This window comes from Bombina bombina, chromosome 5 (assembly GCF_027579735.1).
Source record: "Bombina bombina isolate aBomBom1 chromosome 5, aBomBom1.pri, whole genome shotgun sequence".
In the NCBI taxonomy this organism is placed as follows: Eukaryota; Metazoa; Chordata; class Amphibia; order Anura; family Bombinatoridae; genus Bombina; species Bombina bombina.
Window position 1 is genome coordinate 451,122,406 of NC_069503.1, and position 14,822 is coordinate 451,137,227.

Consider the following 14,822-nt stretch of genomic DNA (forward strand, 5'->3'; position numbering starts at 1 on the left):
GCAGGTCCCTGCGACAGGGTAACCTCCATGGATGAGATGACCAGTGCTCGCTCCTGCTTGATCCGAGCCACCACACAGGGGAAATAGGTAATGGAGGAAATATATATATATAGGTTTGAACCTCCAGTAAACTGCTAGAGCATCTATTAGTTTTGCTTGAGGATCCCTCGATCTCGACCCGTACCTGGGTAGTTTGGCATTTAGATGGGAGGCCATGAGGTCTATCTCCGGCATCCCCATATGGAGTATATCTCAGCAAATACCTCGGGATGAAGAAACCATTCCCCTGGGTGAAAAGATTATGAGCTGTGCAACACTCAAAAATGAAAGTGAAACCAGTCTGTTTCCAAGCCAAAAGCACACATTCTTATGAGCCCAAAAATGAAAGTGAAACCTGTCTGTTCCCAAGCCAAAGGCACACAGTCTTATGAGTAATAAGTAAAAAGAGAGAGGCGCTCAACCTGGGAACGAACAATAGCATAATAGCTTGTTCTATGGTTAGTTTCCACCCAAGAAGCAGCCTCTTTTTGCTCAACATGTGCCTTTCACAGAGAAGAACACAGTCTTATGAGCCCAAACCTAATGCAGAACATAAAAATCCTCATATCTGTTCCCAATATTCTCCCTAAAGGAGATATTAACCCTTGATCCTATTGAAGTATAGAGGAGTCACACTGTAACCCTATACAGGAGGCTCTGCTATAACAATAAAGCAGACTTACCCTCTAGGACCTATGCTGTGGAACAGATACAGCCTTTCAAGTGTGACAGCCTTGTAGCAATGCTCTGACAGGGACCTGAGTGATTAAAAGCAAGCAGTGAAACTCATCAACACTGATTGCCCAGGAGTTGTTAGCTAACAGCCTGGATGGTTTCCCTGCATCTCCAGGCTCTAACTTTTATCAATACTCTCACTAAGATGTTATATGATTACTTGGAACAGTCCTCTCTTGTAGGGAACATACCCATTACAGGACTATCTAAATCTTCTGACACTTCTCTGCCACCTCCTCTATTAACAAAAGGCAAAGAATGAATGGGAGGATAGGGGAAGTTGGAGGGATATTTAAGCCTTTGGCTGGGGTGTCTTTGCCTCCTCCTGGTGGCCAGGTGTTGGTTGTATTTCCCAACAGTAAGGAATGACGTTGTGGACTCTCCCTGCCTTATGGAAAGAAAAATAAATACAAATCTTGGACTAATAATGCCAGTTAAAGGTCTTTGAGTGGACTGGAAAAGAGCTAGGAACACAACCCAATATTAAAATATAATTTACTTTCACAAATTTCTAGGCATTTGTAAAACTTACAGTACATTTAATGCAGAATGCATCTTCAAACGTAATACAGCCATGAAATATTGACATGAGGGTCTGTTTCCTGATTTTATTTGATACAAAAAGCAATGAGACTCACAGATAAATACAGAACATACAATATGAGAAGAGAGCAATTTCTTTCATCATAAACATAAGACAATCACAATTAAAACATTTTTTTTCTTTGGCCAATCTGTAGTTTCCATTACAAATAAAAGAAAGTGTAGCTTTTTCGAACCACATATTTAGTAAATATATAAAACTTTTAATATAGTTAATATATTTTAATTTAAAGCATAAATAATTGATAATTTAACATTAATTTATATTTTAACTTGTGAATAAAAATAGATTCTTCTAAAATATAGCGTAGACAGTAGTTTTAAATGCCACAGTTTCGATGAATTGTAATGTTAAAGCTAAATGCATTATTTTATTATACAAAGTTTAAGGGCCTTAGAGGATGATTAATATTTAAACTGGGCAAAAACCATTTAAATTAACAAAAACATTTTTTAAACCTAATCATGCTTATTTATATAATATGATATTTTATAAATATATGAATATTTGGTTTAAAAATCAAGTTGTTAATGTTTATTACTATCTGAAAACCGTCAAATTTAATTTATCTGTGAATTGATCATTTTCCTTACCCTTTCATTTGTCAAGGTCAGTATTTCTCAAAGGTTTTTGCTCTATGACACCCTCATCCTTTTTGGAATATAATAAAGTGATGTCACAGGTGTTCTAAAGAAGTTCTACTCAGTTAAATACAATAAAAAAAAACATACATTCTACTAAAGTCTTATGATTATAAAACATATCAAAAATATATGAAACATACAGCAAACTGGGTTACATAGTGCTATCCATTTCCTATAGATTACATACTCGCACACAACCCCCAGCACTAAACCTCTGCCAGGTAATGTGACTTTGTGCAGGCACCCTTGCTGAGAATCACAAAACACTACCAGAAAACAAATAACATTTTTGTGTAGCTAAAAAGCATGTGACCCAAAATGTCCTGGTAACCCAGTGTGTCACAGACCTCAGCTGATTGGCAAAAATGGGAAATGAGAATTGTAATGGAGATAACACTGGGTAACATTCACCGTACTGTAATCTGCAGAGATTTTAAATTCCATTCTAACCTTTATTGAGTATACATAGTATCATACACTATAGTATATTGTATTTTCAATCAATCTCTTATTTTATTACATGAAGAAACTTTTAGAGATGTCAGACATATAAATAATAGTGTCATATGAAATTAAAAGGGGCCACATTATATGTTAAAGGGATAGTCGAGTTAAAATTGAACTTTCATAATTAAGACAGAGCATGTAATTTTAAGCAATTTTCTAATTTACTCCTATTAATTTTTCTTCGTTGTCTTGGTATCTTTATTTGAAAAAGCAAGCATGTAAGCTTAGGAGCCTGCCCATTTGTGTTTCAGCACCTGGGTAGTGTTTGTTAATTGGTGGCTACATTTAGACACCAATCAACAAGTGCTACCCAGGTGCTGAACCAAAAAAGGGCCGGTACCTAAGCTTACAGTCTTGCTTTTTCAAATAAAGATACCAACAGATTGAAGAAAAAAGTATAATAGGAGTAAATTAGAAAGTTGCTTAAAATGGAATACTCTATCTGAATCATGAAAGTTTAATTTTGACTAGACTATCCCTTTAACAAATGTGTGTAAATTATACAGAACAAATCATCTAGAATATGCATGTGCTCTACTCTGTATTTACATTCAAGGGTAATGAATGTTTTAATTATTTTAAACTATGCTAATAAAATAAAGGATTTAAAAAAGTTTTAATTTTCATACACGCGTGTGTGTGTGTAGAGCTGAGTGTAACAATACAATACAACCTAACAAGAATGGTCACCACAGTATCTGATGAAGCTTAGTGCATAGAGGTTAGGCATTGGAGAAAAATAGTATTTGCCATTGGTTTCAAAACGAATGCCGAATATGACCGCAGGCAGTAGCATTCGGTTATTTTAGTAGCCAGATATATTAATGTGAAAATGTAACACACAAAGATCTGAATTTGCACACTCACACTGATCTCCGGCTCTGAAAATAGCTTAATGCTGCTGCAAGTGGCCATTTTTGGCATTTGTTTTGCAAATGAATGCTGAATACAAATTTTCTGCCATGCCTAGTAGAGGTAAAACATTATAAAAATTTAAGACATTTCTTTCTTGATTTTAAAAGCCCATGAGTATTGTTTTACATTTGAAAATCTTTTCTTGTTGTAAAATAGATCAACCGATCTTTAGACAGATATGAACGACGGCACCTGATCCTCTTTAAATAATATGTTTATTTTAAAATAGATTCTAGATTATGATTTAAAATTCATTATATATAATGGTGAGGTCAATGTTGTTTCCAGAAGGCAACTTTGAATAAATAACATAATTTATGTAAGAATTTACCTGATAAATTAATTTCTTTCATATTGGTAAGAGTCCATGAGATAGTGACGTATGGGATATACAATCCTACCAGGAGGGGCAAAGTTTCCCAAACCTCAAAATGCCTATAAATACATCCCCACCACACCCACAATTCAGTTTAATGAATAGCCAAGAAGTGGGGTGATAAGAAAGGAGTAGAAAGCATCAACAAGGAATTGGAATAATTGTGCTATATACAAAAAAATCATAACCACCATAAAAAGGGTGGGTCTCATGGACTCTTGCCAATATGAAAGAAATGAATTTATCAGGTAAATTCTTACATAAATAATGTTTTCTTTCATGTAATTGGCAAGAGTCCATGAGCTAGTGACGTATGGGATAGCAAATACCCAAGATGTGGAACTCCACGTAAGAGTCACTAGAGAGGGAGGGATAAAAATAAAGACAGCCAATTCCGCTGAAAAATTAATCCACAGCCCAAATCAAAAGTTTTAATCTTTATAATGAAAAAAACTGAAATTATAAGCAGAAGAATCAAACTGAAACAGCTGCCTGAAGTACGTTTCTACCAAAAACTGCTTCTGAAGAAGAGAAAACATCAAAATGGTAGAATGTAGTAAAAGTATGCAAAGGAGACCAAGTCGCTGCTTTACAAATCTGATCAACAGAAGCTTCATTCTTAAAAGCCCAGGAAGTGGAAACTGACCTAGTAGAATGAGCCGTAATCCTCTGAGGCGTGGGATTTACCCGACTCCAAATAAGCATGATGAATCAAAAGCTTTAACCAAGATGCCAAAGAAATGGCAGACGTCTTCTGACCTTTCCTAGAACCAGAGAAGATAACAAATAGACTAGAAGTCTTCCTGAAATCTTTAGTAGCTTCAACATAATATTTCAAAGCTCTTACCACATCCAAAGAATGTAAAGATCTCTCCAGAGAATTTTTAGGATTAGGACACAAAGAAGGGACAACAAGTCCGCAAAACGGCATTATCCTGATGAAAAATCAGAAAAGGAGACTCACAAGAAAGAGCAGATAATTCAGAAACTCTTCTAGTAGAAGAGATGGCCAAAAGGAACAATACTTTCCAAGAAAGTAATTTAATGTCCAGAGAATGCATAGGCTCAAACGGAGGAGCCTTTAAAGCCTTCAAAACCAAATTAAGACTCCAAGGACGAGAGATCGATTTAATAACAGGCCTCATACGAACCAAAGCCTGAACAAAACAATGAATATCAGGAAGATTAGCAATTTTCTGTGGAACAGAACAGAAATAGCAGAGATCTGTCCTTTCAAGGAACTTGCAGACAAACCCTTATCTAAACTATCCTGAAGAAACTGTAAAATTCTAGGAATTCTAAAAGAATGCCAAGAGAATTTATGAGAAGAACACCATGAAATGTAAGTCTTCCAAACTCAATAATAAATCTTTCTAGACGTAGATTTACGAGCCTGCAACATAGTATTACTCACTGAGTCAGAGAAACCTCTATGACTAAGCAGTAAGGGTTCAATCTCCATACCTTCATATTTAATGATTTGAGATCCTGATGGAAAAACGGGCCTTGAGATAGTTCTGGCCTTAACGGAAGTGGCCAAGGTTGGCAACTGGACATCCGAATAAGATCTGCATACCAAAACCTGTGTGGCCATGCTGGAGCCACCAGCAGTACAAACGAACGTTCCATTATGATTTTGGAAATCACTCTTGGAAGAAGGACTAGAGGCGGAAAAATATAAGCAGGTTGATAATTCCAAGGAAGTGTAAACGCATCCACTGCTTCCGCCTGAGGATCCCTGGACCTGGACAGATACCTGGGAAGTTTCCTGTTTAGATGTGAAGTCATCAGATCAATTTCTGGAAGCCCCCACATCTGAACAATCTGAAAAAACACAAATGGGTGAAGAGACCACTCTCTTGGATGTAAAATCTGACGACTGAGATAATCCGCTTCCCAATTGTCTATACCTGGGATATGGACCGCAGAAATTAGACAGGAGCTGGATTCTGCCCAAGCAAGTATCCGAGATACTTCTTTCATAGCTTGAGGACTGTGAGTCCCACCCTGATGATTGACATACGCCACGGTTGTGACATTGTCTGTCTGAAAACAAATAAACGGTTCTCTCTTCAGCAGAGGCCAAAACTGAAGAGCTCTGAGAATTGCATGGAGTTCTAAAATATTGATTGGTAATCTCGCCTCTTGAGATTTCCAAACCCCTTGTGCTGTCAGAGATCCCCAGACAGCTCCCCTTTAACTAAACAATGGCAATCTAACCACCAAGTCAGAGATAGTCGAACATTGGGATTTAAGGATATTAATTGTGATATCTTTGTATAATCCCTGCACCATTGGTTCAGCATACAAAGCTGAAGAGGTCTCATGTGAAAACAAGCAAAGGCGATCGCGTCCGATGCTGCAGTCATGAGACCTAAAACCTCCATGCACATAGCTACTGAAGGGAATGATTGAAACTGAAGGTTCCGACAAGCTGCAACCAATTTCAGACGTCTCTTGTCTGTTAGAGACAAAGTCATGGATACTGAATTTATTTGGAATCCTAAAAAGGTTACCCTTGTCTGAGGAATCAAAGAACTTTTTGGTAAATTGATCCTCCAACCATGTCTTTGAAGAAACAAAACTAGTTGATTCATGTGAGATTCTGCAGAACGTAAAGACTGAGCAAGTACCAAGATATCGTCCAAATAAGGAAACACCGCAATACCCCGCTCTCTGATTACATAGAGTAGGGCACTGAGAACCTTTGAAAAGATCCTTGGAGCTGTTGCTAGGCCAAAAGGAAGAGCAACAAATTGGTAATGCTTGTCTAGAAAAGAGAAATCTCAGGAACTGATAGTGATCTGGATGAATCGGAATATGAAGACATGCATCCTGTAAGTCTATTTGGACATATAATGCCCTTGCTGAACAAAAGGCAGAATAGTCCTTATAGTCCCCATCTTGAATGTTGGTATTCTTACATAACGATTCAAAATTTTTAGATCCAGAACTGGTCTGAAAGAATTCTCCTTCTATGGGACAATGAACAAATTTGAATAAAACCCCAGACCCCATTCCAATTGGAAACCATTCCCTTAGGGGAAGGATCAGGTCTCTGTTCCTTATTTTGTCGAAAGGAACGTAAACGTTTAGCAGCCTTAAATTTACCCTTAGATTTTTTATCCTGAGGCAAAAAAGCTCCCTTCCCCCCAGTGACAGTTGAAATAATCGAATCCAACTGAGAACAAAATAATTTATTACCTTGGAAAGAGAGAAATAGCAACGTTTATTTAGAAGTCATATCAGCATTGCAAGATTTAAGCCATAAAGCTCTTCTAGCTAAAATAGCTAAAGACATATATCTAACATCAATTCTAATGATATCAAAAATGGCATCACAAATGAAATAATTAGCATGTTGAATTAACTTAACAATGCTATACACATTATGATCTGGTACTTGTTGCGCTAAGGTTTCCAACCAAAAAGTTGAAGCAGCTGCAACATCAGCTAAAGAAATAGCAGGCCTAAGAAGATGACCTGAACATAAATAAGCCTTCCTTAGATAAGATTCAAGTTTCCTATCTAAAGGATCTTTAAAAGAAGTACTATCTGCCATAGGAATAGTAGTACGCTTTGCAAGAGTAGAGATAGCCCCATCAACTTTGGGTATCTTTTCCCAAAACTCCAATCTATCAGTCGGCAAAGGATACAGTTTCTTAAACCTTGAAGAAGGAGTAAAATAAGTACCCAGTCTATTCCATTCCCTAGAAATCACATCTGAAATAGCATCAGGAACTGGAAAAACCTCAGGAATAACTACATGAGGTTTAAAAAACAAATTTAAACGTTTATTAGTTTTAATATCAAGAGGACTAGTCTCCTCCATATCTAATGCAATCAACACCTCCTTTAATAAGGAACGAATATACTCCATTTTAAACAAATATGAAGATTTGTCAGTGTCAATATCTGAGGCAGAATCTTCTGAACCAGATAGATCCTCATCAGAGATAGATAAATCAGAATGTTGTCGGTCATTTAAAAATTAATCAATTTTATGAGAAGTTTTAAAAGACCTTTTACGTTTATTAGAAGGCGGTATAACAGACAAAGCCTTCTGAATGGAATTAGAAACAAATTATCTCACATTAACAGGAATATCCTGAGCATTAGATGTTGAAGGACCAGCAACAGGTAATGGACTACTACTAATGGAAATATTGTCTGCATGTAAAAGTTTGTCATGACAACTATCACAAACTACAGCCGGAGGAACAGTTACCACAAGTTTACAACAAATGCACTTAGCTTTGGTAGAACCGACATCAGGCAGCAGGATTCCAGTAGTAGATTCTGAGACAGGGTCAGTTTGAGACAACTTGCAATATGTAAGAGAAAAAATAACATATAAAGCAAAATGATCAATTTCCTTATATGACAGTTTCAGGAATGGGAAAGAAATACAAAACAAAATAAGCCTCTAGAAACCAGAAGCAAAAAGAAATGAAGTCTTAAATAATGTCAAAAAGTTTGGCGCCAAGTATGACGCCCAACTGACAAAATATTTTTTGGCGCCAAGAATGTCTGCAACAAACACGAGCGTCATAGATGACGCAACTACGTGAAAAAACTTGGCGCCAACTAAGATGCCGGAAATTACGAAATTACATCAACAAACGTAATTCTCACGCCAAAAAAGTCTTGCGCCAAGAATGAAACAATAAATTATAGCATTTTATGCAACCGCGAGCCTAACAGCCCGCAATTTTGAAAAGAGAGTCAATTTGCAAACTTCAGGTAAGAGATTTTTATTTTTTTATTTTTTTATATGCATTTCCCAAGTATGAAATGGACAGTCTGAATCATGGCAAATATAAGTACAAACATATATTTAGAACTTTAAATATAAAGTGCCAAACCATAGCTGAGAGTGTCTTAAATAAACATACTTACCAAAAGACACTCATCTACATAAAGTAGATAGCCAAACCAGTACTGAAACGAGAATCAGCAGAGGTAATGGTATATAGGAGTATATCGTCGATCTGAAAAGGGAGGTAGGAGATGACTCTCTACGACCGATAACAGAGAACCTATGAAATAGATCCCCGTTAGGATGACCATTGTATTCAATAGGTAATACTCCCTTCACATCCCTCTGTCATTCACTGCACTCTTAGAGGAACCGAGCTTCAAAAAAGCTGAGAAGCGCATATCAACGTAGAAATCTAGCACAAACTTACTTCAACACCTCCATAGGAGGCAAAGTTTGTAAAAACTGAATTGTGGGTGTGGTGAGGGGTGTATTTATAGGCATTTTGAGGTTTGGGATACTTTGCCCCTCCTGGTAGTATTGTATATCCCATACGTCACTAGCTCATGGACTCTTGCCAATTACATGAAAGAAATATACTCATGCATATTATAGTATGATAGTGTCTAATTAAACCACAGCAAACCTTCATCTGTAACAGTATGCCTTCTTATACCTATAATAGATATCCAATTTCAAACAGTATTTTTTTTAACTTGAGTGAACTTAACTGTTCTTACTACAGAGCCAACAAACATTCTTTGTTACAGCTTTAAATATACATACTTTATAAATATTTTAGATTACCCTCTGTACATAAGTAGCTAAAATTCATTTATAAATAGGATGCACTGACTGCAAGGTTAAAAAGTTACATAAATATGTAAGGTGCTCAACATGAAATTATGTATTTTAAAAAAATATTAAATTGTGGCTTCAGTAGTGTACACATTAATATATTATTGGTGCATATTTGTCATAATCTGAGATGTCTCAACATTTTTAGAAGAAATCGCTAAAATAAAATAGAAATATGAGTAAACATCAGAATATTCTTCAATTTCATCCCAGTCTCAATTTTTGGCCAACTGTTTCTTGATGAAGTATCCAACTAATTTCTGAGGTCTCTGTTGATATTCAACAAGAACATCATGTGAGTTGGATATTTGGTCTCCTTCCAGTCTGTTCAATAATGTGACACACACCACAGCAGCTGGAAGAAAATGTATAATTATGACATTGCAAAATAAAGACAAACAAATAATGTGATCATACAGCCAGAACTTCTGAAAAGAAAGTTCAGACCTTAAAACTATGTCATTTACTTTAGCAATATTTAGTCTTAGCAAAAATATCTGCATGTTAGATGTATCGAAAATAAATTATATTTGTTTAGTTGATGGGATAGTTTAAATACCACTGGCTAGCTGACATTTCCGTTGTAAACTTAAAGGGACACTGTACCCAAAAATTGTCTTTTGTGATTCAGATAGAGCATGCAATTTTAAGCAACTTTCTAATTTACTCTTTTTATTCGTTCTCTTGTTATCTTTATATGAAAAAGAAGGCATCTAAGCTTTTTTTCTTGGTTTAGCACTCTGGACAGCAGTTTTTGATTGGTGGATGAATTTATCCACCAATCAGCAAGGACAACCTAGGTTGTTCACCAAAAATGGGCCGGCATCTAAACTTACATTCTTGCATTTCAAATAAAGATACCAAGAGAATAAAGAACATTTGATAATAGGAGTAAATTAGAAAGTTGCTTAAAATTGCATGCTTTATCTGAATCACGAAATAAATTTTTTGAGTACAGTGTCCCTTTAACCCTCATTAGTATTTTTTTTTTTACTAGTGGTTGAAATAATGTAAAAGGCCCTGTTTAGACATTCTGTGAGGGGGGGGGTTGTGTTTTTTTTTACTGAAAACTATTTGATGTAAAAGCTATTTAAATTTAACTTGAAACTAATCTAGCTGTATAAGTTATATCTTACTAAAAAGGAGAGAGAAAAATATTAGAGAATACAATGATCCTCTAAAAAAGAAAGGGAATAAAAACGGCACACATATGAGGTGAATTCAACAATTTATTAAACTCATATAGCATTTACAAAAGAAGTTTGCCCAAACATGCCCTGCCATCTCAAAAATAGAGCAGACACATGCAACCACATCACTATATGCAAATTAAAACCAGAACTACATCTCATATCAATATAATACAAGCCTGTATCATTAAATCACACAATTAGTACCATTTCCTGTATCGGATAGCTATAAAATCCAAAACAGGTAGAGCTCTAATATATCACTTATACATGCAGAGGTAAAGTAACACCACAGAGCTGCATAAATATGTGATTTATATATATATATATATTCTATATCAGTCGCATATGGCAAAGTACAGGTGATAAAACATCAAATGAATTGTATCTAGCATCACAGGCATACATAGCCTTGCTTGAACAAACGGCAGGATACAATACAGATGAAATAATCCTCTTATGAATCCAATTTATAATAACCTGTGATCACAGAGTAAATGTAAACAGTTTGGAACAAGGCAGAGAAAAATATACATATACATGAGCAAGCAAGCAAATATAAAGTTCATGCAATGCTAACAAAAGTTCATTCATCTCCTCCCTATGATGAATGTAGAAATGGGAGGGGTCAGCCTCCAACAATCACCTGATTGGACAGGCCGTGCTGTTAGCAAGACAAAGCTTTGTTAACTTAATGCAGAGTTGCTCACACTGTTACAAACCAATGATAACAGGTAGTAAAAAAATGAGAGTAGTTCACACATAGAATATCATGAAGTATAGTCGACTCGTCTCCATGATAAAACACACACAAGTGTCAACGCACGTTTCACCCCCACAGTAACGTGTTTCAGGGGCTCATCAGGGTTATCATTGGTTTGTAACAGTGTGAGCAACTCTGAATTAAGTTAACAAAGCTGATACACTGCTGTGCTCTAAATGGTACATCTGTGGTAAGATTGCATAAGAGTTTATTGCTCTTATAGCACGTTATTGGTACATCTTGGTAAGAAAGCATACAAAGTGAGGCGTTGTTTATTATCTGTGTGAACACATGGTGTAGCAGAATGGCCTGCTTGGTACATCTATGGTAAGATCAGATATGTATCCCACACACGCCTAAAAGTATATCTTTTGATTCAAACGGATACATTGTATTCAGTATGAAGATTGCTTTGTCTTGCTAACAGCACGGCCTGTCCAATCAGGTGATTGTTGGAGGCTAACCCCTCCCATTTCTACATTCATCATAGGGAGGAGGTGAATTAACTTTTGTTAGCATTGCATGAACTTTATATTTGCTTGCTTGCTCATGTATATGTATATTTTTCTCTGTCTTGTTCCAAACTGTACACATTTACTCTATGATCACAGGGTATTATAAATTGGATTCATAAGAGGATTATTTCATCTGTATTGTATCCTGCCGTTTGTTCAAGCAAGGCTATGTATGCCTGTGATGCTAGATACAATTCATTTGATGTTTTATTACCTGTACTTTGCCATATGCGACTGATATAGAATATATATATATATATATATATATATATATATATATATATATATCATATATTTATGCAGCTTTGTGGTGTTACTTTACCTCTGCATGTATAAGTGATATATTAGAGCTCTACCTGTTTTGGATTTTATAGCTATCCGATACAGGAAATGATACTAATTGTGTGATTTAATGATACAGGCTTGTATTATATTGATATGAGATGTAGTTCTGGTTTTAATTTGTATACAGTAGTGTGGTTGCATGTTTTTGCTCTATTTTTGAGATGGCAGGGCATGTTTGGGCAAACTTCTTTTGTAAATGCTATATGAGTTTAATAAATTGTTGAATTCACCTCATATGTGTGCCGTTTTTATTCCCTTTCTTTTTTAGAGGATTATTGTATTCTCTAATATTTTTCTCTCTCCTTTTTAGTAAGATATAATTTGTTAAGAGGGAGGCACCGTGAGGTTTATAAGTGCTATATACTACTCTCTCATTTCTTCTATAATAGCTGTATAAGTTGTTTACTTTCTGGTAAGACTCGTTAGTTATTAGGTAAACATGTTAATGGTCAGCTAAATGAGTATCAGCAGGAAGTGACTATAAGACACTGAGTATTAGCAAGAAGTACCTGTCAGCCAATTAATATTAACAGGAAGTACCTATCAGCCAATGAGCATTAGAAGTAATTAATCTTAACCACACCCATCCACTTAAAGGGACATTAAACTGCTATGCACAACTACAAAAGAATAGTAACTACTCACTGTTATTACATTTCATCCTGTTCCTGCAGATCTTTTTAAATCAGTTCTCGTGTTTTAAATAGCTTAAAGGTGCCAGATACTGAAGCACTGCCTTTTTATACTGGGTGCTGCCATTGTGGAGTTTAAGTATTCTCACAGTTTGTGACAAAATCAGTGTGCCTTATTAATAAAGTTGTTAACTTTTTGACAACTGTATAAAGTGCTTCAGGTTAGGGTGAATGATACAAAGCAGGAGCTGTACATTTTTGTAAATGCTGCATTGCTATATATTATTCATTCTGCTTTTTCAAATATATTTTGTGCAACTGGAAAACTGTGTAAAAAATGTAAAGCGTACATGATGTATCATGCACAGCTGTAACAAAGTGTCCAATATTACTGATCTGTCAGTGTGCACTGCTTCTGTCACAGGGTGTGAGAATACTTCTGTCACAGCTGTAACAAAGTGTCCAATATTACTGATCTGTCAGTGTGCACTGCTTCTGTCACAGCCAGGGTGTGAGAATACTTCTGCCACAGCTGTAACAAAGTGGCCAATATTACTGATCTGTCAGTGTGCACTGCTTCTGTCACAGCCAGGGTGTGAGAATACTTCTGTCTCAGCTGTAACAAAGTGGCCAATATTACTGATCTGTCAGTGTGCACTGCTTCTGTCACAGCCAGGGTGTGAGAATACTTCTGTCACAGCTGTAACAAAGTGGCCAATATTACTGATCTGTCAGTGTGCACTGATTCTGTCACAGCCAGGGTGTGAGAATACTTCTGTCTCAGCTGTAACAAAGTGGCCAATATTACTGATCTGTCAGTGTGCACTGATTCTGTCACAGCCAGGGTGTGAGAATACTTCTGTCTCAGCTGTAACAAAGTGGCCAATATTACTGATCTGTCAGTGTGCACTGATTCTGTCACAGCCAGGGTGCTAGAATACTTCTGTCACAGCTGTAACAAAGTGTCCAATATTACTGATCTGTCAGTGTGCACTGCTTCTGTCACAGGGTGTGAGAATACTTCTGTCACAGCTGTAACAAAGTGGCCATTATTACTGATCTGTCAGTGTGCACTGCTTCTGTCACAGGGTGTGAGAATACTTCTGTCACAGCTGTAACAAAGTGGCCAATATTACTGATCTGTCAGTGTGCACTGCTTCTGTCACAGCCAGGGTGTGAGAATACTTCTGTCTCAGCTGTAACAAAGTGGCCAATATTACTGATCTGTCAGTGTGCACTGCTTCTGTCACAGGGTGTGAGAATACTTCTGTCACAGCTGTAACAAAGTGTCCAATATTACTGATCTGTCAGTGTGCACTGCTTCTGTCACAGCCAGGGTGTGAGAATACTTCTGTCACAGCTGTAACAAAGTGGCCAATATTACTGATCTGTCAGTGTGCACTGCTTCTGTCACAGCCAGGGTGTGAGAATACTTCTGTCACAGCTGTAACAAAGTGGCCAATATTACTGATCTGTCAGTGTGCACTGCTACTGTCACAGGGTGAGAGAATACTTCTGTCTCAGCTGTAACAAAGTGGCCAATATTACTGATCTGTCAGTGTGCACTGATTCTGTCACAGCCAGGGTGTGAGAATACTTCTGTCTCAGCTGTAACAAAGTGGCCAATATTACTGATCTGTCAGTGTGCACTGATTCTGTCACAGCCAGGGTGTGAGAATACTTCTGTCACAGCTGTAACAAAGTGTCCAATATTACTGATCTGTCAGTGTGCACTGCTTCTGTCACAGGGTGAGAGAATACTTCTGTCACAGCTGTAACAAAGTGGCCAATATTACTGATCTGTCAGTGTGCACTGCTTCTGTCACAGGGTGTGAGAATACTTCTGTCACAGCTGTAACAAAGTGGCCAATATTACTGATCTGTCAGTGTGCACTGCTTCTGTCACAGGGTGTGAGAATACTTCTGTCACAGCTGTAACA

At 36.7% G+C, this 14,822-nt stretch overlaps 1 protein-coding gene across 1 annotated transcript in view; it reads right to left on the bottom strand.

Annotated features, from left to right (window-relative positions):
* Positions 1-9,096: 9,096 nt before the first annotated feature.
* Positions 9,097-14,822, bottom strand: part of UPP1 (uridine phosphorylase 1) — a 99,843-nt gene continuing 94,117 nt past the window's right edge. Inside the window, exon 8 of the mRNA XM_053714321.1 lies at positions 9,097-9,792. Within this exon, the coding sequence (XP_053570296.1) occupies positions 9,653-9,792 (140 nt within the window). The 3' untranslated portion in view covers positions 9,097-9,652. The remainder of the gene's footprint in view (positions 9,793-14,822) is intronic.